At 38.3% G+C, this 24,463-nt stretch overlaps 2 protein-coding genes and 1 long non-coding RNA gene across 4 annotated transcripts in view; all 3 read left to right on the top strand.

Annotated features, from left to right (window-relative positions):
* Positions 1-1,445: 1,445 nt before the first annotated feature.
* Positions 1,446-19,916, top strand: tlcd3a (TLC domain containing 3A). The gene is made up of 5 exons (XM_008333061.3): positions 1,446-2,072; positions 7,202-7,285; positions 9,186-9,405; positions 12,671-12,766; positions 13,967-19,916. Exons 1-5 carry the CDS (start codon positions 1,951-1,953, stop codon positions 14,258-14,260), a joined length of 816 nt encoding a protein of 271 aa, XP_008331283.1. The 5' UTR covers positions 1,446-1,950; the 3' UTR covers positions 14,261-19,916.
* On the top strand, positions 10,967-12,413 carry LOC112488601 (uncharacterized). Its single transcript, XR_003052836.1, has 2 exons — positions 10,967-11,921; positions 11,973-12,413. It is a non-coding gene; the product is annotated as an uncharacterized LOC112488601 (long non-coding RNA).
* Positions 19,917-20,771: 855 nt separating the features above from the next.
* Positions 20,772-24,463, top strand: part of LOC103395371 (smoothelin-like protein 2) — a 20,218-nt gene continuing 16,526 nt past the window's right edge. Inside the window, exons 1-2 of one of the 2 annotated variants that reach the window (XM_008333058.3) lie at positions 20,772-20,909; positions 21,051-21,800. In XM_008333058.3, the coding sequence (XP_008331280.1) occupies positions 21,288-21,800 (513 nt within the window). In that variant the 5' untranslated portion in view covers positions 20,772-20,909; positions 21,051-21,287. Of the gene's footprint in view, positions 20,910-21,045; positions 21,801-24,463 lie in introns of those variants that run through there. The other variant, XM_025065441.1, reaches the window with a different exon arrangement.

Here is a 24,463-nt window from a genome sequence, read left to right as displayed (position 1 = left end):
TATATGTTGTTTGTAGTATGGTACAAGTATATAGTATTTAGATATTTTAAAATGTATATGTAACTACGTGTATATATTTAGCCCTGCTGCCATTTTTTGGTCATGTTGACTCCATATATCAGGACCAACGTCGCCAGAACAAGTAATTATTCCCATCTTTCCATTGGGTATTCATGTGCATCCTAGGAATGTCCTTTGCACTTAAAAGTATTGCCTCTCTAGCATTGTATAAGGGTAAAAACTGTAGGTGGTCTACTCCCCATCTGTCTGGTCATTTTGGCCCAGCAGAGAACTGCCACTGAATATTTTCCATTTTTCCTAAGATTGTCAGTGAAACCGAGAGATGGATGTGCATTAACTTCCTGATAGATCAGCATATTGTTGAAAACTAAGACCTACCTGGCAGGCACCCCCAGCCACGCCATGTCAATGTCAAAATGTCACTGTCTCAGCCTTTTTCTCTTTATGTCACATGACTATGAAGTTCACATGGGTTCCTAATTAGCTTTTGTTGTTTTAAGGCAACATCTAAGTACTGCTCATGCTTGCTTGAGCGAATGAAACTGACTACGTTTTGTCAGTGGGCTGTGAGGCCTCATCAGAACAGAAACGAGCATTGAAGTGAAAGTAAACTACTTGCCATTGTGACACAGCACACCACTGCTTTTAACCCATCACCAAAGTGGGGGGTGGGGGTCAGCTGAAGCGCCCAGGGAGCAGTGTTAGAAAATTGAGTGGCAATCACTTTAACAGAGAACACCTCAGTTCTACCTTGATAATGTGAGGGGATTACCAATCACATGATGAGCAAAATGAGTAAGTACTTGTAGATTATGTGGGGTAAGTAAATAAAAGAAATTGAGTAATTTAACCCTTAAATATTCCAATGCTAACAACCAGTGATGTGCTCCATATCTTGATTTGTGTGGTGTTCTATTTTTCTAATGTATTTTCCTTAAGATAAGCTATATTTCAGAGATTTTCACCATCAGCTGTCACGTGACCTGACTTCACTCACACAGTCTTGTTGGGTAGTGTCTGATAGCTGGATAGAATCAAGATCCACCCTGATGTTAAATAAACCTTGATTTTAATATAATCGGGTGACTGAAGTAGAAAAAAAAGTTTTGTAAAAAGAGTATTATTGATTGGTAGTTTCACAGATCTTAAGTAAACGCTTTGTTTTGCATGTCAGGTGAGGTAGCAGGGTGGGATAGCAAGTTGTGCTATCAATCCAACAGAGTGAATGCACTTTGCTGCAGACCTCTGCAAAATAACTTTTTTTACAGCATGTTGAGGACAAGCAATAACATATCACATTTCTGAGATGTATGTCTTAATTATTAACAATAAATAAATAAATTATAACCCTGTGTATCTTGGTTTTGTGAATGAGCAACTGTTCCTAAATTTAGATTAAATTATCTCATTATGATACATCACTATTCTGGGTTCTTTGGGGTCAGTTGTTTTAATTTCTAAATTTGAGTGGTTTTTGTCTTAGATTTAGGGATAGTTAGTAAGACTTAGAAATGGTTGTTCGTTGGTTTGTTTGAGTTTCTCTGTATTAATGTTCTTTTTAGGCCTTGTTGATATTTATAATTGCAACTGATGTAGGAATTGCCTTTATGCTCAATGCTAACTGCTATGTGCGAAACAACTTCCGCTAAATCTAGTCAGAACCTCAACGAAAGTGGTTCCCCATCGGACTTTTATCGTGATAGTTCCCACCGGATGTACCTTACATTAGCATTAACTTGTTATCGCTGATGCAGTTGCTAGAACCGAGTGTGTTGTATGTGAACGAGTGGACGGTATTTGTTCTGTTCTCTGGTCAAATACACCAAAGCCTAGATGAAAATGCTCAACCGTTGTGTGTAAACGTTTAAGGGAAAAGGAGCAACCCACGTCTCCGAGTAGATTTAGAGGAAAGACATTTTAATCGACAGAATGTGGCAAGTTTTAGCTTGTGGCGCCGTAGTTTTCCCCGGTCTGTTTGTCGCCTTCAGGAGGATTTTACCGGCCGTATTTGAAAAGTGGAACGATGCAGACGTGGTGCTGGTCAGCGAGAGGTAACACACTCTTTGTTCATTACATTTTTTACATGTTTAATTTGAACGTTTACCCGTCTGAAAATAAGGTAGCTTCTGCTGAGCATCGATGGTCTTTTGGTATCTGTGTAAATTTTTCACATTGCGCTGACGTACAAACGTCTTGCACCTCTCATTTAAATTTTACCCCAAAATCGAATGTGACGAAGATACATTTTCAACTGCACCACACAAACAAATATATATATATACATATATACTGTATATAATGTCAAGTAACTCCGAGTGCTAAAGCTAGGGATCACAAACCAGCTCTATTGAGGAATGTTGCCTCGGTTTTATTTGCACGAAAAAATAATATCATTTAACAAAACCGAGAAAATACCAAGGTCAAAACTATGAAACTCTCCTTAAATGACATGCGATGAACCACAGCACAAGCCAATCGTGTGTTGACAAGCTAAGCCTTTGAGTAATGAAAATAAGCCACTTATTCGTGTGCATACAGAATACATTAGCTTAAGCTAGACAAAAATAGTCAGCAACTTAAGAGAGAGAGCTTCAATGACATCATCCTATCACCATACAACATTGGTCGAGGTTACTTGAAGGAATTGTACCCGAAGTGTGCTAGTTAACCTGGTGACACATTACACATAGGTATTAATCATTCAGTGCTGCTCTAATCCAGGACATGCATTGCAACTTGTGAGGAGCTAGCCCCAGAAAAACTAAGTAAATGTGTGATGTTACTGATGTTTCTCTGAGGGTTCCAAAAAGCCATTGGTTTATTTACAACTGGATGTCAATGTACTGATACACTGTAGTTCTATACAAAGTAAATGCAGCTATGCCTCATCTCAAAACAGTTGTCAGTTGATCTTTAGAATAGTAATTTTTAATATTTTGTACAAGCACAAATATATTATTTCGGTTTGTTGCATGTATTTATTGTATGTTGAAATGTATTGTTCATTTAATTATTCTTTTTTCATTTTCTGACATGTAATATCTTTTTGTTGTTTTAAACCGCATTGTCTGGGTTCACGCTTTGTGACTTTTCACAGTATTTGTCAAGTATAGCAGAATATATTCTCCCAAATAAAGAAGCTGGAAAATTGTGGTAGTAAGGAACAGAAAACCATATTGTTCAATAGGGATATGTTTAACAAAGCTGCATTGCTGTGTTTAAACCGAATTATTGCTATGTGGCACAGTAGGTTTAGTCAAATTGGTAAAAGGTTAGTCCACATAAACTAGGTACAATGTGTGCATTCTCCTGTGTTGTGTGTGAGTCTTGTTCAGGTCGCTTAGTGTTTGGTACATGCCGAGAAGTCAATGAAGGCCTTACAGTTCATGTCCTGTGACTTCATTACAACCTTAAAAATGAGATTGTTGTCTGCTATGGATAACAATGTTAGTTAAACTAACAATTTCAGATATCAAATATTGTAGACCTTTGGTTAATTGTACAGCATGTTTGTTGAAAGAGCAAACGTATTTTCTTCTAAATTATTTAAAACAGAAAGAACACCTTTTAACTACACTACTTCACACTACTTATTTGGCTTAATTTCTAAACACTTCTAAGTAGCAAGAATTATTTAGTGCATCTCTGTTACGTGTGCGTGTGTCTGTCAGCATGACTTGCTCATGTGTGCACCGCTCAGTTCAACACTCATTTGTACGCTGTCACTCTCGCTAATCCTCAGAGCTGACTGCTGAGTTAGCTATGCACTGGAAAACACAGAGCCTGCTCCTGAATAAACACTTCTACTAATTTTCCTAATGCTCATCAAACAGAAAACATTGTTCCTACATCCGTCTCTGCCTCAGGGGATGACACACTGCTTGTTCTCTACTGCTAAACCAGCCTTTGCTCTCTACTGTATCCACTCTAACACGTTAATGTCAGCCTGTAGTCATGCTAGTTTCTTTTACATCACTCAATGCAAATGCTGTTCCAGAAAAAGCCCCAGAAAATTGTAAATATGGTGGGGCCTGAAACATACCCAGACACCATAAAACTACATATAACCACACAAACGGTAAATAAGAATTAACTTTTGCAAATAATGAAATTCTCAACAGATTAGTTGATATCAATCTTTAACTGGTCAATTGGCAAAACATCATTTTCTCCAGTTCCACTTTCCATCAGCATGTCTCCTTGTTTTCCTCTTTGGCTGTGTTGTCACTTTTTGTCTCACTCTGCTGCTGCTGCATTAGTGGAAGCAGAGATTATACAGTCCAGTTACAGTAGAAGCACCAACACTGTCTGTCAGACACCATGTGTGAGACAAGAGCAAGCAAACTGTGGGAAGACTTGGTTGAAGTGAAAGACGAGGTTATTTGCCGGCCTGACGCAGCAGGAAAGAAAACCAACATTGCTGGACAAGGCAGCGAAGCATTCTTCCCTATTCTTCCCCCTTTGCACACTCCTCACCCTTTCAACCTGAACCTTTCATCAGCAGAAAAAAGTAGGGAAGAAGGAGTAGGGTAATGGTTGGAGGTTATTGACGGACACACAATGAATGAGCTGTGTAAAATCAGGGTCTTGTGACTGAAAATGCCACCAAACAAGCCTATCACATGGGGAGTAGGTGGTGAAATGTTTCTTGAGTTTTTGGATTAAAGGGGCAAGAGATATTTTCTGATAACGGGTCATGTGGTTTCCAAATTGCCTTGCTGAGGCTTGTGTATAACCACATTTCAAGTCAGACACTGGTGTTAATTGTCACCAAGTAAAAGCAGGAAACCCCAAGCATCATAACTTGTTAACAGTGAAACAAAGAAGACTTTGTTGGCCTTGTTAAGCAAACTGTTATGCACATTATGAACTCCAGTCTAAAGCTTTGCTTGAGCTCTCATAGATTTTTAAGATTTAAACTCAATCCAGGATCATCTGGTAGGAAAAATGACCTCTATTATTACTGTTATGTTATATCTTTTGCTATCAGAAGCCTGTCAAGTAAACAGTTGGCAATCTAGCACCAACTGCACAGCTCTGTAGGCCCAGTGAGCTTACAAAATGTTGTGTAAACTTGCACGGTTTGAAGTAACAGGCCATTTACTCGTCTGCAAAGATGAACTGTAGCCAAAGTCACTTTGGCAATATTATTGTTATATGAAGCTGCTAGGAGTTGTCCCTACATCCTTACGGCTCTAATGTTTCCAGATGTGCCCTTTTTTAAAACAATAATATGCCAATAACCAAATAAAAGGAGCCAATATTAAAAGTTTGATTCTGTGTCAAGCTTTTTCAGAAAAGCGGTTCTGTAACAATGGGCTTGCACTTTAAGTCATACTGGTGTTAACTTGTATGTTAAATGTTTAGCTACCTGTTTTCTTAGTTACAAGTTTTCTGATTTTAAAGCAGCTTCCCCTCAGTATTGCCAAGTTGGAGAAAAGCCAGGGGAGAGAGAACTGGCCTGAGCAAAAGCAGCCATTCATACTTTGAACAAATTGGTGACATAATTCAACATCCCATTTATAATGGACAAAAACATCTCTGTTGTAGCGTTAGGATACAGAAATCAGTGTTGAACCCCCTGACAGTTCATTAAATGTCATCTAAGATTTAAAAACCCAGTTTTCAAAAATGTTTGTACACTTCAGTGGCGCCCTGAAATATTCAGTGTTATTTTTGACTAACTAACATGCCTGGAAATACCTGGAAAAAGTGTTTGTGGTGATTTGGACAGCCTCTGAATTATAGAAAAAACAAACAAATAAAAATAGGATGAGGAAGTCCAGTGACAAAATTTTGGTTTCATGACATAACATCATTTTCAAGTAGTCAGTTAGAACTGTGGAAGAGAGATAAAAAGCTTAGAAATAACCTAAGCTAGTCCACTTTCCAACTTTTGAAGCTTAGTCGTCAAGCCTAGTTTCTACTGGATGGTAATTATGAATCCTGTGCTGTAACATACATCACTTTGTACGTTCATGGTACTGGGTGTGTACCTGAAGGTGTGAAAGTGAACAGCACCATTGGAAATTTTGGGCGCAGTGTTATACAGTATAGCTCCCGTGCCTCCGTAAAGCGAAGACACAACGAAGACAAAATAGAAATGATGGGACCCAGAGACAGATTTCTCAGGAACATTATCATGACCTCCACCATTTGTATTTTCTGAGAAACCAACGTTATCCTGGAAATAAGTTTGTACTGCCCCCAGTGGGTGTATTGCTTTACAACCATGGGAAAAGTAATCCACACATATGGGAGTATGTGGGCAGATAAAGTGGATGTACCTATTTACATATGCATAAACTATACAACCACACAGTTGTAGCCTACAGCGGTTACAGTGTCCCTTCAGGTGAACAGCCCAAGCATTATGATTTCCAACAGTGAGTCATCCTGGTATTAGCAATGCTAAGGCTGGACTTTTCCTTGTCTATAAACAGACCTGTGTCATAGGAGAACTTGGTGCATCTGTATTTGAAGTGTCAGTGTGTGACGTGGCATACATAACATTCATAGTTTAACTGATCTATCTTGAGAGATGAGATGTGAACTTAAATGATCTGGTCAATAGTAAGGCCTCTCCTGGCTGGACTTCTGTTTACTAGATGAAATCCAAACCCCCTTTCCAGGAGGTACATCCATTAATATACAAACATTTCCGCTGGATGTGGATCATAAATAAATGTTTTGATGTGTTATAATTAATTACTCATTGTTGGTTGACAACTGAATCAATAAATACACATGTACTTTTCATAAACATTCATTTAAATGTATCTTCTTTCCACCAAAAATGCAAGCAGAACTTAAGGTGAATTTCCACCTACTGTGCAGGTGTGAATACACAAATTTTACTAGCATGCCAAAATTTAGATAACAAATAGGATGCAATTTATTTGTTTTTGTTTTTAATTGTTTTCTCTAATTATTTAAATAAAATTAACGTTTTTTCAAAACTAAAATTGTGTGTCAGCTAAGGAGAGTTGTATACTTTGTACTGCTGAGCTGCTGGTAACAAGATTTTTTGCTGTGCTTTTTTTTGTAGTACTCTTGTTATCATATTTCATGCTGTAGCTCTCTTGAGTGATTTACACATGTTCATGAATGTATTGCTTCAGTCCCTCGTCACCATCATTCTCTCTGTCTGTTTTTTTTCATGTGTCTGTCTCTTTCTCAGACTGGTGTCCTCCATCCATGCCATCATGGCAACAACCGCAGGAGTCATCATTGTATCATCATGCAGGGACGTCATTAACGACAGGTTAGACTCCATGTCATCACTTTTCTTTCATGCAACTGTTGACAATTGAATTTTCTTGTTTTCTGTTTTTTGAATGCTGCAAAATATATTGTATAACTTTAAGAGAGAAGAAAATCACACTTGAGTGATCAGTGGCATCAGTTTAGCTTTTTTTAAAGAGTAAATTATAACATGTTTTTATTTTTTTAAGTGTTTGTTTAAGTGTATGTTTTTAAGTTATTTATCACATTTACCATTTTAAAGTTAATAGAAACCAGTATGGAATATTGAGGATTTTTCTTTTAATTAAATGAGTAAAACTGATTAACAAATGAACCTATGTATAAGTTGTTGTTTCAGAAATAAGTTATCTACCTCTTAACTTAGAGGATTAACATTAACTGGATGACAGAGAACCTTAACATACACCTTCACACGTTGGTATTTGTTTATATGGTGAAACACTGGCCTGCCTGAATAAAAACTTTTGTTTGTGTCAAAGTAATACTCGTACCTGGTGTTTCCCACCAAACAAAACAAAAAAGTGCAGCACAGTGGTTCTTCTGTCATATTGTTTCTTTTCCTGGCTAGTCCACATTCCTTCCCCACCAAGGCCTACCTGCTCCCATAACAGCCACAGGGCAGTATGTTGGTGTTAGCTTCCTGTTAGCCCAAAGCTGTGCAAAAAGCTAATGCTTGCATATTAATCCTACTGAGTCAGCGCCCAGAACCCAGAGCAGGCCCAGTTTCAGGCTGTTAATCTTCAGCGCTGCTCCCCCTTCGTCCACCGGATTAAAGCCTCCACAGCGCTGCTCAGTTTTGCCATCCTGTCACATGCACATGGTCTATAGCTTATCACAGTCATGCTCTGGCGTTGAACTGACATCACTTTGTGACAGTTCATTAACTAACGCTAAAAGATTGTGCATCAAGAAAAGCCACAATATTCATCTATTTGCTTTCTTTTTCTGTATTTAGCAAATGTATCCAGCACACAAACATACAGCCTCCTTCCTTCCCCGAGTGGTTTGTTGTGCCCCACTGCTTTTAATCTCCCTCCTCTGGCCTTAAGAACTTAGTGATAGGTCAAAGGTCAGTAGCTCAGCTCTGGCCCGTGGCTTTACTCTATCCTGTCTACATAATTAACCATCTCCTTAATCAGGCACTGTTAGCATGCAGCAGTTGCAAGCTGTTTACCATACGCACATACCAAAGTCTGCATTATGTCCTATTATGTTTTAAGTGCAACAGCTTAAGAGAGTCGTCTCTGTGTGATTAAACTGTGGAAATTAAATTTTCTGTCCTAGTTGTTTATCTCCATGGGATGCTTTCTATGGTTTTTATGACATCAGATAAAAGTCACCAGTGTCTTAGTTGGGCTGTAACTAGACTTTTAACATAAATAAATTTGTTCTAAAATGTTTGTCAAAATGATGTCAACACACATACACATGATGTTGGTTGGGACTCACTCTTGCCATAATGACATGCAACTCTATATATGTGTCCCCACAAAATTATAGTTTTTGGTCTCAAAAATGCAAAGTGAGTGATCAGTTTGACTCCTTAGCATTTAGTCATGCTTTGAGTTTCGCTTGTTAAATTATTGTCATGTTGTTGTTTTTTTGCTCTCTGCTCAAACTTACATTCCTCGTTGCCATAGGATATCTTTTATTAACTCAAAAGAAATGTGACAGAAATAGACAGGCAAGGTGAGGGAGCAGCAGGTGGCGGTGTGGCGATACATTAAAACATTCTTAGAAACAATGATGGTAATGATAACAAAATATTGAAAATATCAACAAGTAACATAATACATTTGTTATGTCCTCATATATATATATATATATGTATGTAACATGTTAATGAACATCTGGAAGTATCTGTTTATATATATGTAAATATTTATATATGTTTTTAGACACTGGCTGGCCACCCACTTTGTCATCTGGTACGGTGTGCCCTACATGACGTACGACATCTTTGCCATGTACCTCAGTCACTACTACCGTTTCCATGCCAAGGGCCACGATGACTACAAAAAGCATTCACTGAGAACTGTTAACTCCTTTATTCAAAAGGAGTTCCTGCTGGTGCTGCATCACATCGCCTTGCTCACCATCCTTCTGCCGGTTACACTGGTGAGTGGACACATTCTTGCTAATTAATTAATTAATTAATTTCGTAAATTTTTAGATCTTGTTCTCAGGCATTGCTTTTTTTTCTGTAAACATAGGAGGCGTTACACGTCGCTTGTCATAGCAATGTGTTTTTTGTTTTGTTTGTTTGTTTTTGATAATGTCCATTGCCAGTAATTCTGTAATGTTATCCATTAAGTCGATGCCTCCTTTAAACTGCATTATCTTCTAATGATCACTTCCTAATGGTTAAGTGGCAACAAATTATAGACATGGTGGTTCAGCTCATGGATCGAGTAATCATCCAGTATCTGGAAGTCCAATTTCAAGCTGCACTGAAGTTGGTTATGTGGTTCCAGAAAAAAATAAAGGGCTAGCAATAAACTAAAAGATAACTGAGGGATAAGCTGACAAAAGGTAAACGTTATCCATAAACCCATCAATGTTAGCCAAAGATAACAGAATTATTTTAGAGATAACTTTAATTGTGTCCTTCAGAATTAAAGTTAAAAAATAGTTATGCCTACATAAGTAGCTTGAAGGTAGCCGAAAGAATCAAGGTGAGGCTGCCAGTGATTAGTCAAAACTCTGGCTCAAGGCTAACGTGTGCTGACTATTTTAATAGTGCTTGAGAATGTGCTTGACTTCACTGGGGATGAAGAGTACATTCAACTTAAACCAAATAGTGCAGCCATCACTGCTTCTGTCCAACTGGTCTACCAGGTTAGCAGACCAGGTGCAGTGGAAACCCAGCCTTTTGTTTGTAGCAGTCAACCTTATTATGAGATCACATTACTCTACATTATTTAGCTCCGACTGCAGTCACCCAGTCTGTTCTCCATACTCACCAGCCCCTCCCTTTGTTACTCATGTTGTCTGTCACTTGGCGGTGTTCTGACTTGCCTAGGTAATAGCTTGTACTGTTAGCCTCATACAGCAGACAGCTAAAGATGCTACTCTTTGTAGGTTCTTTTTTATAGATACTAATTCCTGAGCATAAAGCGAAAGCCCATAAATATAGTCTCTAATTAAAAAATAATAATTTTTTTTTTAGCCCCCAACTTTCTGTTACCACAGATGAAGCTAAAGCGTCACAAATCGTGGGATAATTCATGTAAAGTATACTAATCATAACAATGGCCAAAAAGATGCTGCACAAAATAAATTTGCAAATGTATATTTCAAATTAAAATAGCTAAATGTTTGCCAAAACCTTAGACATAAAATGAAAATAATATGCATCTTTTATTTATTTCTCCAGCAATAAAACCAGCTTAGCAGGTTTATGTGTATGTGTTTAAAGTAACAAACTAAAGGTTATTTCTCTCTAAATTAATCTGTTGGTAAACCAGTTAAACTCACGTCTCACCAGCACCACATCCAGAAGTGCTTCTGTTTTGGGTGAAAAAAAATCAACAAAAAGAAAAGAAGAGTTAAAGGATAGCTAAAAGATATATTCACTAAATACTCATCTAAACTTTTGCTAAAATACAACAAGACATTAAATGCAGTAAACGTTTGAGAGCCTAAAATTTTTTTTTTCTATTTATGCAGTAAACGTTTGAGAGCCTAAAATATTTTTTTTCTGGACTCTGGACTTGATAAACGCTGGAGGCACAACTGACATCAGATAAAAGCAGCCACAAAGAATCCTGGTGAACCCAGGAATAACAGACATTTACAGTAAACTAACAGGTTTATGTCACGTCTCACTGATAGTTTTCAGTATTCAGGTGCAAAATGTTAAGAGAAAAGATTAACTTCTCTGTGTGTGTGTTTTTTTTTTTGTGTACAGCTTCTACAGCACGTACAGTAGTAATACAGTAACACTTATGCCTGTGGGGGGAGGGGAGAGAAGAGATGGGTTGGTTAAGGTAGCCAGGTGGTGTATAGTTTCCCTCTGAGGTCTCAGTCATTCTTTGACAGGCAGATGGCGAGAGCACGTCTGGAGCCACTCATGCTTTATTCATTGTCAGTGCAGAGTGAGGTGGACTACTGGACAGTGCCTGTCTTTTGTCCGAAGTCACTTTAGTCTCCTGGAGCGCCTCTTGCTTATTCTAGGATGGCCTCCTCCACCACACCGCTACTCGCCACTGGTCAATATTTGAAAGCTTCACTTCATTACTAATGTAGAGGACACCGCTCCCTCCTCTGGACCATCACGGCATCTCTCCTTGCCTTTTAAACTGTCCTGAACTTGTGGTAGACGGAGATATGCTCAGTGAACATCTAATGTCTTTGTCTCATCATGTGCAACTGACACCACAGACATTAACAACATCGTTTTGACAAGAAGGAATTACCTTTTGACTAGTATCTGAAAAAACCTTTATTGAATGATGAATCTTCAACACCTGCATTGCTTCCCTGCTGTCATTCTTGTAGCCTGTTTTGCACTTTTTCTGTATTTACTAGTTACATTGCCAGTTAAACTGTAAATACAGTCAAGCTAGCGTTTTGGCAGATTCATTAACGCAAGAAACTAGGGTGCTAAAATATGCCATTTTGGGTTTTTTTAGGTGGTTTATGAAAACTAGGGTGCTAAAATATGCCATTTTGGTTTTTTTTAGGTGGTTTATGAAATAACACTGAACGTTGTATAGATGAGTTAAACACTTAAGTTTTGTTCATCTTTAACTACACCATGACTAATCAAATTAATAGTAAAAAATATTTAAAGATATGAAAAATAGCTTACAAAAATGGAAAAGAAATAAAAAAAAGGCAGGAAAAAAAATAGTTTTGAAAAATGGCTTAACTGTAGAAAGGACAAATGGTAAAAACTTCAAGGTGAGCAAAATAAAAAAGGCAAAATATATGAATTGCAAAATAAAAAGTAAACAAAATGTAAACAGAACAAAATGCCAAAAATTGCAAAAGAAAAAAGAAAAGGACAAAACAACAGAAAGAGCAAGATCCTGAGGTGAAATATGTGGAGAAGGTTGATGGCTGGATTCATATTCTTTGAGGGAAAAAGTGTTTAAAAAACAAAAAAAGAAATAAACAAAAAAAAAAAACTAATAAAATAATTTGTAGCTGGTCGTAGTAGACTAACTTTTTTTGTTTTTGTTTTTTGTTCTATAAATCAACAACAGGAAGAACGTCATGTATGTTAAAAACAAACTTCCTCAGGCCTGGGCTTTAAAAAAAGCTCCTATCTCTTTAACAGTTTAAGCACCAAATGTTGTGCTTGAATATCAGCTGTGTTTGTTTCCATGCTCATGTTTGTTTGCTCACGCTGGCTGCTCTGTGTTTGTCCGTACATTAGTTCTGCAGGAAGGACCAGGGGGATTTCTTCATTGGCTGCTTGTTTCTAACCGAGCTCAGCACTCCCTTCGTGTCCCTGGGGAAGATACTCATTCAGGTGAGACACAGCAGATGCACAATCCAGGGTTGCAAATTAACAGGGGCTTGGGGAAAAATGCAATTAGAATATCGCCGTCCATACTTGTTGTATTTGTAATAAGGGCTTTTAATGCTTAAGAACACTCATAGTATTTTACTAAACTTGAATGAAGCATGACAAAGATGCTGAGTCGTTACTCTTAATTAACATGAATTAATATATTTATTTTAGATTTTATGATGGGAAAAAATGACCATCTTGATTCCCAATTGCAACTTTGTTGACACGTGTCAAGATGCCTGTCAAAATAAAAGTCTTTGCCTTTGTAAATAAGGTGCAAAAGATAAAAATAAAACAGTGCATTTACAGTTATAGTTGAAGTACAGGCTTATGGTCACAGCGTTATTACATATACATAGTACATATTTTTATGAAACCAACCAAAACAATTTAGGGACTTCTACTGTGACACCCACACGTGTTTACCCTCTGCTTTGCCAAATTATTAAATGTGGATAAACTGTAGCCACATTACCCAAGTATAAAAATTTATATAATTAGCTAAACCATTACATTTGTAGTTGGTCCTGAAATAGTGTAAGTGTAAACAAAAGCATTCAGAAGAATTACCATAATTGCCCTGGAGATGATTCAAAGTGATCTAAATACCTCAGAACACATTTCACAGCATTGTACCATCAATAATTGATGTGAACTGGCTCACCACTGGGAAAACAAAAACTGCAGTATTTAGCTAAAAGGAACTGTTTATTTCCCTTTAATACTGTCTTGTTCACTGGAGCCTCTGCCTTCATTGGTTCAATACAAACACTGGCCATAACATCAGAACACTGAAGTAACCACAAATGTTTCTCTGAGGCCTTGTGTTCTTACTAAGAATAGACCGAGTCCATTAGTGTGTTCCTCTGTGGAATCACTGGACCGTGTGCTCTCTGATATCTACTGACATCTGCTGTCTGGAGAGAGTAGCAGCACAGAAAATAATCCTGTGCAAAAAGTAAGGCTGCCCTCTTCTGGACTTAACTAACACTACCAAGCGTTTCTCCTAGAAAATCTTTCTCAACTCTACAACAGCAGATGTACTTTTTTTTATCTTAAAATAACACAGTACATTGTTTTTATTTCTTAGGAGGATCCCAGCCCCAATAGATCAAATGAAGACTAACTTAGCTGTCCTTGTTCTTCCCCCTCCTCCAGCTCAGCCTCCAGGAATGCTGGCTGCACAAGGCCAATGGCGCCATGGTGCTGCTCAGCTTCTTCATGTGCCGCATTGCCCTCTTCCCCTTCATGTACTGGATGTACGGCCGTCATTACGGCATCCCGCTCTACAGCGTCCCCTTCCACCTGCCGCTCGCCGCCACCCTCGGTAGCTCTTGCATCTTGGCACCGCAGGTCTACTGGTTCGTCCTGCTCTGCCGAAAGGGCTACCGCCTGTACAAGCGCAGCCGCAGTCCAGTGGTCAATGTGACTGACAATTCCAAGGACGATTGATGTCTGCTCCACAACTTTAACCTACATACTTGACTGCTACTAGCTTATTTGACTTGAATATTTTAATATTCCACAGCTGTGCTGTAGTGCTTCAGGATCCGAGGACAAGTCCTGAGCATCTTCCACACACTTCACTTCCTCCGTTACATATCTGCTCCCTAAGTGGAACTCTACGTGGAACTTTTTTCTGCTACTGAAGTCTAATATTTCAAATAATTTTGGGATTCGGTTCTTGCCTGATCCATGTTGCGTCTATCAACATTTCTCACACTGAAGAAAGGTCAAGGTCAAACTACCTGATTAGAAAACCCTAAATATAAAGAAGGACTGACATCTCATCTGTAAAGCTGGATTCACACGCATGCAATGCTCCAGTGAGCAACATTGGCTTAGGACTTGGTGAAGATGTAAGATGGAGAGGTCTTAGTTGGACTACAGAGCATTAGTCCTCTACATAAATGGTGATGACTGCGTGTTCAATCCACAATGCTGTGAGTAACCCACAAGAATTGACCTCTAAACACCCAGATGCATCATCAGCCTCTATACACACCTGGTTCCTACAACTTTCAAGATTTTAACTTTTTTTTTTTTTCATCTCGTAGATGCATACTCTGGGATTTAGCCTCGGCCAATGATACACAAGCTGCGTCCATGCTACTCTGTTTTTTTTCTTCATTTACGAGCTCTGGCCCCACCAGCATTTTGGTTGGTTTTGATCTAGTCGTTGACCATACAAACGCAACTTCCTTGACAACAAACCTTCCTCTATATTGGATTAAAAAATTACTAGGAGGGGATATTCACCGTTAAGACCCCCCCTGCCCCCCCCCAGGCTACTGCATGTATTGTACCATGCTAATTTTAAGCTGCCAACAAAGACCTAAGGAGCAGATCAAGTGTCATTTGTTGTTCTGTGATTTATTATTTATTTTGCATTCCATCAATGGCTCTATGGGTCATCTAAAATGTGTTGCAAAGACAGCAGCCTACTTCTCCATGTCAATCTAGAAATAACATATTTGCTTGCAGTTCCACTGCTGGCCACACCACTGGCAAATTTCCATTCTTAGAATTCTGTCAATTATAATTGTTTTTACCCCAAAATGCGATGTTTAGACGATCTCCGGATTGAACCCTTATTACTATTCATTGATGCATCTGAAATATTAATTTTTAGCACTCATATCAGGGAAATTGATGATAATTTGAAATACTCAGATCCAGTTTTTTCTTTTAATTATTATTTTAAATAAAACCTCTCTGCTTGGACAGAGAGAGAGATGGGTCAGTTGGCCAGGCAGCTCCACAATTGCCTCATGTATTTGTATACAAAAACAGATTAGCGTGGATGTAGATTAGTGTGAATCAGATCATTGTGTATGTGTGAATCCTGCTTCAGTCTCCTACTGTGATCAAAGCTGCTGCTGGTCTGGATGATCTGTTACAGAGTGCGTGTTGTTGTGAGCATTTCAGAATGGTTCTATTTATTTTGTGTTGCTATTTTTAATATTGGATGTTAATGAGTTTATTTTATCATTCATTTACTTATCAAACAGACGAAAGATTAGAAAAACTTTGTTTTTGAGTATTTAAACAAAGATCACATTTGATTGTCAACAGTTCAAGCTACAACAGCATGACCTGTGGCGACAATTCAACATTCCTAGCTGTAACCTCCAGCTCAGATTTGGGTTTCAGGTTCTTCTGGGTTCTTTTTGGGTTTCCATTCTGGGAGCCACTATCGTTCTGTATACAGAGTATACAGCACCGGCTTGTGGTATCTGCAGATCCAACTCTTGGCAAATGCCACATAGACTGTTGCATAGCTAGCCATCTACTGGAGGGGCAATGCTGTATTCCCCCAGAAATAAAACGACTACAATGGGCGACCACGGGGCACTAAACGATAATCTCACCCAGGGCACAAAAAATAGTGGGTATCGGCCACCAGATAGCGTTGTGTCCATGTTCATGCACAGTTTGCTTTTAACAAAGCCATACTCTTTCCACGATATTATATAACAAATGTAGAAGGTGACACAGTATGAGTGGAAGTACTGCAGGTATTAACTTGTACTTGTCTATCAGGTGTTTTATTGAGCACATCACAAACTGTATATAATTTATCCTTTTGGACATTTTTGTTGAGAAAGATGAAACATATCTAAATATCACAGAGAATTACGTTTAATCATGAAGAAAAATTATTATTGTTACTCAGACACTGTTAGATTTACAGTTGCATAAAAATATTTATCTTCCGTTAATCAACTGTAGCTAAAAGTAATTGTTTTGATGATGTCAGTCTGCAGGGTTTAATGCCTGGGATAGAACTGGTTTAAATGCTAGCCTAAATTTTTGGTCGTGCAAACTGAAGTGGTTAAGAGTGTGTGATTTTTAATTATTATTATTATTTTTTTTTTTTTGGAAGCTATCAGTGCATAAGAGGCTCTAAACACATTAATACAACACTACATTCAATTCACATGTATTCGTTCTGGTGCAATATTTTCTGCTCATCATTTAAAGCCGCGTGTCATTTCCACTTAGACTTCGAGTGTCCTCTGTGTTTGCCCTCACCTGTGAAGGTATACAGTTGGACGGTGGAGGTAAAGCTGAAGGTCCGTTGTCTAATATTTGCTGACCAACAGTGTGAGAGTAAGTGTGAACACTAACTGTGAGCAGTGGCAAACAACTACTGGCATGTATTGTCTGGTTGGGCTAGAGTCCTGGAGAGTGCAGGTAGATGATTATCTTCTTCAGTTCTCTCAGCCACTTTGTTTTAAAAAAATCACCTTCTCGCATCATCTTCTCTTTGCACTGTTCGTACTCTTAAAACTTAATTTTTTAAAACTCTTGTGGTTTTAAACAGTACAGGATATTTTCATCAATGTGCTATTTGGCATTTTTGACCTGAGAGACTTTTCACTAGTCCAGTCACACACTATTGAGAATTTGTAAATTCTTAATAGAAATAAAGTCTTAAATTCAGCTTTTTTGCTCAGGGTTAAATGAAGGGTTTGAAGCCTACAGTATGTAGTGCAGAGCAGAATTTTTAGGCGGCATCTGGAGATGCTCTGTACATCAGACATTTTTTGCAGCCTTTTCCTTCTATTTCTCTTTTTGTCCTTTTATTTTCTCAAGCATTTAAAGCAAACGTAAAGAACAGAAGTTTGTTTCTCATGTGGTTCGTAGTCGTTGAAGTCCTCTACCCTGGCTGAGCAGGTCATGGGTTCCGGCTGCATAGCACTATGGCAGACTGCAATATATGGAGAATGGGGGGCAGTCGAACTTTCAACAGTTTAAGTTGCAGATGATCTTCTGTATCTCTACATTTCCTTTAAATAGTTAAGAAGGAAAGGCTGTGAATGTGTGTACCCGCCTAAAACTTTTGCACTGTGCCTGTGTCTTTCTGAAATTTACTGTTATAACATAGTATGTGAACGATATGAAAACAAAAGTGAAGAAATTTCTGTTTTAAAGCTGTGTACATTTTAAACACATTTGTGTTTATACGTTCCTTTTAGATTCTCTCTTTTTTTTCTTCTTGTTTTTTTCTACCATAGTCTCCCTTCTTTGGTTTTGTGATAGTCCCAGGGTTTGGTTAACCAAAGACTGTCAGGCACTTTAGCAACTTAAGTGATTGAGGACGCAGAAAAATCTGGTTTGGATTCATTTCCTTTTTTCCATTAACTGTTGGTGAGCATACACAAAAGTAGCTACCTCCCCCATACCACACACACACACAAAAACAACGTTTCAAATCTTTCGAGGGTCTGACCAATAATTTGTTTTACCAAGAGCTAACAAAAATCTTTGCTCGCTTGGGTTTGCTTGTATGTGCAGGCACGGAGACATTAACAGTGATCATGCAGCAATCCTGGGACAAGCGGTGTATACTGGGTTCTGTAGATCCCATGTTTGTTGTCCTCTAAAGTTGATCATCGTGTCGCTTAAGACAAACTAGTGTCATTGTCTTTTGGTGATGAAGAGGTTATAGGTTCGGGTCTAAGGTGGTGCAGTGCTGAGATTGACTGACTTGACTGTTGTGTTATATTATATTCCGGGTTATATTCAATTAGGGACTAGCCCTAATCCCAGTTTGGGTTGCATCTGGTGTTAAAATGGCTATGTGGACTACCAGTGTGGTGACTCCTGAAGAAAGGGCACCACCTGCTGAATCACACAGTAACTACAGCCTAGGGTTTAATTGAAAAAAATGTTTGAAGTCTTTTAGTGAAACTGGAGGAAATATTTGAATTTTTAAATTGGAATTTTGTTGATTTGCTTCTGGTATGATGCAACAAAACAATGAATTTGTCACTCGCAAGCATTGTTGATATTGATCTGTAACCAGTGCCTTGTGGTTCATCTCTTTGTGACACCGATACATATCTCATCATGAAAGCTGTAGCTGACAGGTAGTGTTTACATGCCATTGTTGTATATGTAGCACGAGCTACAACCATGAAGTCCTGAAGGTCATTCTGAAAAGCTTCAAAGTCAACGTCAGGACATTCTGGAGCGTTTTCAAATACATATCACTTCTTTAGTTTAAGATTCTTTTTGAGATCTAAGTAGAAGATGATCTTGTTGTTCTGAGGACTTACACGTCTTCACTAAACTCAAACAAGTCCACTTTCCTAAATCTCCCTGAAAGGTGGAAGAGTTCAGTTTAGACATGTTTGTCATTTAGTCACTCGAGTTTTTTCTTACAAGAAAATGCAGTTTGTCGTTGCTTTGTAAGACAAAGTTCACTACAATTATTGGCCATTTTAATATCAGCAGAGTGGAGTTGCTGATTCTCTGCTGTGTTAATAAGTCAATTCTCATGTGTTAAATATTGTTCTCAGTGTTTAAATTGGCTTGAATGTAACAAATCACCAACCAAATTTCAGGCAGCAGTTGATGAGCAGCTCCTGCATTGCCCGAGCTAAAAAAAAACACAGATTTTTTGTTTTTAATGGGATTTGGCATGTAAATTCTTAATTAACATTTTTTACAGTCGGAAGTCGCTGCATTGTTAATTGTTAACACAGTCGTCAACAATGGGTTAGTATCTGGTACGTCGACTCAAAATGTCGTTAAAATACAAACTTCGAGATCATCTACAACTTGAGCTCAACGTCGGCTTTTCTTTTAATTATAGCCATTGAGTTAAATTTCAGTAGGATTTCATATTTACTTGCATAGTTTTAAATAACTTCTGTGGACCTGGGTCATTTTGAAGGAAACCTCTTTAAGGTGTAGACATCGTGGTGTTAAATCTGTTTGAAGTGTTTTCGTTGTTTTTGGACTTTTGGCTCTCAGTTTGATGGGTGTGCTGTCATTTAACTTTTTTTTCTCAGCTTTTCATAATGATCACCGTTTGTTTGCATTAGGATATTTAAATGATTTATTTAAAGGCAGCAACTTCACCACTTTTAACATTTCCTGTTTTGCCTAATTTTTGATACCTTTAAGGTGTTTCTTACCTAAATAGATCTTTTTTGAGGTATTTTGCTGTCTTAACATTAGACTGATCTTGTTTTTTAATGATTAAACTAAAGGCATATAATGATGTCAGAGGAGTTATCCACTGTAGCTGCAACCTGTAAATTCAAAGCACCCTTTTAAAATTCAATAAAAGTAATTTCATAGACTGTTTTGAAAATCTGTCCAGTGGGGTTATTTGGTTATACCGTGGTTAAATATGAAGATTCATTAAATGGTTCAGAAGCTGGTACCTGATGTTTGTCACTTCAGCTCCAATGAGGGTTTCTTTAGTGGTTTACTCATCTGCAATAGCAAGTTATGTCCACAGAGGGGCACTGTCATCAAGAACAGGCGTCTGAGACTGAGCTGCACAGTTGCGGGATGTTTCTAATTCACTCATGTCGCTGTGTGTGTCCATGTGTGTCCATGTTATGAAATACATTTTTTCCATCTTTCATTTTTGTGAAATTAGAATTTTTTTTAAGTGAAATTAGGAAAGCATTTTATTTTATTCCACAAAAGTTCTGCTATTACTTTTTTGGAAAACCAAGAAAATGTTAAGTCTTTGCTCAAAGTGGCTAAAGAAAAGTCTAAAGGAACTCAAATTTAGGCAAGAAGTAGCTAGAGGTTTAGAAAGAAAACAGCCAAAACATGACATGATGACAATAATTAGTCCACAGACTGTAATGGTAGTCTGTGGACTAAATGTTGTAAATTTGTAATGGCTAAATTTAGACCAGAACTTTATCATTATAGTCAATGAAATCTAAGCCAAAAACGAGCAAAAAGTATTAATCTAAAGAAACGTTAGCCTGAAATAGCATACAAATAAAATACCTCGACAGTACACTAACTTTTAGGCTAATAATATCCAGAATTTTGCAACAAATGGTATAACAGTATGCCAAAAGTTATCCCGGAGACCTTAAGAGTAGTCAAAGGAACTGTTTTAAAAAACTCAAATTAAGATGATCCAACACCAAACATATAAAAAGCTTTTGTGAGCTCTCAAAATAGTGCCAGGCGAACCTGTTGCAGTCAAATGCAGACGACACAAATAACTCTAACAACACACTGAGGAGCAGGAGCGACGGAGACTGCAAATGTCCAGGGAACTCATGAGCCACTGGATGGATGCATGTCTGCCTCTTCTGCTGGATTCTTCTGAAAGGTTAGTTAGATCTTTCCTCAGCTCAATGCACAAACTGAGAACTTGATCTGTCTTGGAACTGCGTGATCTCTTCTCCCTGGATGACATTGTGCACGTTTTTTTCTGTGGCTTATAAATAACAACCTCTCTTGCTTTGACCAGATGAGAGCAGAGGGTGACAGGAGACGCACGTTGAAGAAAGACGTCGTCCATGGAGATGGTGGGACATTGAGATTCTGCTCTTGAGCTGTTATTTTATGACTGGCATGGAAGCAAAAATCCAGACTAAAGAAAAAGCGAAATCCTGCAGCAGAGCTCACTGAAGACGTGAAGAAAGGTTGTGGTTTCTGAGGTCTACGCCATTACTCATCTGACCTGCAACTTCACCAGAACAGAGCCATGGACGTTTCTATAGAAGGGGTTCAGGACCCCGTGGTGAGTAAAACTTTGGATCAGTTTAAGACCACCCTTCATGCAGCTGTGAGGGAGATCCATGTGGACATAAGTGCCTTCAAGCAACGCATAGAGCAGACCATCGAGGAACGTTGTCTCGCAAATAGAACCTTGATAGAGACGGTGACCCGTCTGGAGGAGGAGAACCTTCAGCTGAGGACAAAGCTGGATGCCCTCGGCCGTCTGGTAGAAGGTCTAGCAGGTGTAAAGGTGGGGAGCAGTTCTGCTGAGGTCGGATGCAAAGGTGGGCAGGAGATTGTGGAGAATGGACATGTCCAGACAGCGGCCAGGGGACAGGAGGACAAGAACCGCACTTTGCTGAACTCTGGGAGATCAGAAGAAAGCTTGTCCAGTCTGTCCACCTACTCTGAAGTATCCAGTGGAGGCTCGACCCTCGCTGCTGCGGCTCCCAGAACCACCTCAGCTCCTCCATGGAGAGCAAAGAGACTTGACATCAACGTGAGTATTTCTACTCATCAAGTATGATTTTGTGGCATCTTTTCTTGGTCATTTTATCAGGACAGGACTAAAGGTTAGCTTTAAATTTAAGCAAACCTTTAAGCTAACCATAGTCGTTTCCTGGCCTAAACGTTGGTGATGATTTGTGTATTTCAGCTGACTTTAAGCTGTTCATTGAATCACTGGGTTTTATTGGTTATTTTCTGAGGCACATTTCTTCTGTGATGTCTAATGGTGTATTGGTGGGGGGGTTTCTCGTTGCTAAATTATTAGCAGATATTTCTTGATTTTTAACTAATTTTAGCTATTTATACAGTAAGTTTTCTTATACTTTTGGCTATCCTATTTGGTTTTCTTTCTAGCTTTTGGCTAGCAAGCTTTTAACTTTTTGCCATTTAATTTTAAGATGTTATTTAGTCTATAAGGTTGGTTGCAGTGTCTTGAGTTGAATAGGGATTAAGGAAAACTTTAAATATATTGACATAAACGGACATATAAAAAATAAGAAAATATATAAATCAGCTAAAAAGATCATTTGACAAAAGAGATTAAAAAATCAGCTAAAAAGATCATTTGACAAAAGATATAAAAAAAAATATCAAAAGTTAGATCAAAGACAGGAAAACGTAAATAAAAAATATTTTTTACACTTTTTAAAATTTTAATGTGAAGTGTCCGTCTAAAAGCAGAGAGAGCGAGTGTCTGATGTGACTTTACAAGGATAAAACCCATGTGCTGGGAGGACGAAGACATGTAGGGGGACGTGAGCTTGTGACCAGCGCCGTCACTGGAAACATGAAGACACGCTAGCTTCCTTTGGCTCGCACCACAGTCAGGAGTCACTGTTCACAGAGACGTTAGCTCAGCAGCTGCATCATCCATTTCAATGTGGTCACTGTGTTGATGGTTGAGGTGGCTGTGGTTAAACTGTGCTGAAATTTCCTTACAATGCAATTATATGACACTGTGGTGGGGTCAACATGGGGGCTCACCTTTGTCCCGGAACATGGCTGCCAGTGAGGAGAAATGTGGGGGGGTTAATTTATTTTCAAAAAAAAAAACAGAAAAGCTAAAGACCAAACAGAAGTCCAAAATTAGAATAAATCAGGCATTACATTAAAACCTGCAGAAATTCTATTCACATTTTCTTCCATGATCTTGGGCCAAAATAATAATAATAAAAAACTGTTATTAAAATCCTTGCATGGATTTAAAGTGTGGTTCAGGGACCCCATGGTTGGAGTCTGAGCCCTGTGTCGAACCTTTGTCTGAAATAGATTTAAACCCGTGAGGGGCAGTTGTATAAGTCGGGGCTTTAACAGATCTGCATCACCTGCTCTTTGTCCTACATGGAATCAAACTGCATACCAAAAAAGTCCCATCCAGAACCATGGGGCTCCACCATTTTTTTCCCTAGTGTTGATCCTTTTCACCAAGGTAATGAAATTGTCTTCACAACGTGCCCTTCTTTAACCCCACTCACCGACCTCTCCAGCCCCTGACCCTCTTTTGAAACAGCAGGTCCTCCAAAGGGCACGTGTATTTTTGGGTCTGTGATTTGGAACCCAGCTTTTGCAAGCTTTGCTCCAGGGTGAGGGGGAGAAGAGGGGGAGAGAAGGGGAGGGGAGGGGAAAATTTAATAAAGTAAAAAATACCCCAGGGTCAACTGTGATATTTAAACTGCTACAAATACAGTACACCGCTTTGAAACGCTGTCGCCATGAGTTGGAAACAAAGTTAACTGACACTATCTTTTCGCATTTCTTTTAGCTAATGAAGAAGTGTTAGCCAGCTCAACATTTGTCTTGATAAAAACAAAAGTTGATATATAATACATAAATATACTTTAGTGGTATTTATATTAAAAATTATATATATATTTACAAAAGCAAATAAGAAAATAATAGATCAATTAAAAAACAAAGAGCCAGTAATGAAGTAAAAACAAAAATCTAAAAGATTAAGTAAATAAAAGCTAAATATAACTGAATTATTATCAAGATGTATCCAAAACTAAGTAGTAAAACAGTGCACCTGGTAAGTACCAGGAACCAGACTTTGGACACCAACTCATTTGCCTTCGTATTCCTTGTTCAAATGACTGTTGTGTCTTTGTACGATGTGACCTGCAGTCGGACTGAGTGAATATAAATAAAGGAACGGCCTTTACACCGAAGAATCTCTGCGTCCTGGCCAACGCTGCTGCGACGGAAATTTAAAGTCTGCGTCTCCCTGACCCACAGCCAGAGATGAGCAGCTGTCCTGATGACACACACACACACACACACATACCGACATTCCTCACTGCTGAAGTCACTCAGGTCTCTCTTCCCTTTCCCCAACTGTGACGTACTGATGCCTGACCCCCTCCCCAAGACAAGAGAAACCTTGGTATATTTTAGCAAAATACCTTCAAAGTGTAACCTGGTTCTACAATCTAAAAATGTGAGGCTAGATTAAGATTAAGTCAGTTAAAAAAAATACACAAAAATGAGAAAAATGTTGCTATTCATTTATTATTATGGTAACATAATATTATTATGATTTGTGTTAATAAAAAATGGTGGTAGTAGTACAAGGACTTGTTAAAGGTTGTCTTATCTATGGCAATATTTAGCTTCAGATGAAATACAATATATATATTTGTAGGTGAGTTTTTAAAC

This window comes from Cynoglossus semilaevis, chromosome 19, assembly GCF_000523025.1.
Source record: "Cynoglossus semilaevis isolate Cse_v1.0 chromosome 19, Cse_v1.0, whole genome shotgun sequence".
NCBI lineage: Eukaryota > Metazoa > Chordata > Actinopteri > Pleuronectiformes > Cynoglossidae > Cynoglossus > Cynoglossus semilaevis.
Note: the sequence above shows the minus strand (reverse complement) of the source record. Positions and strands in the feature narration are given on the sequence as shown.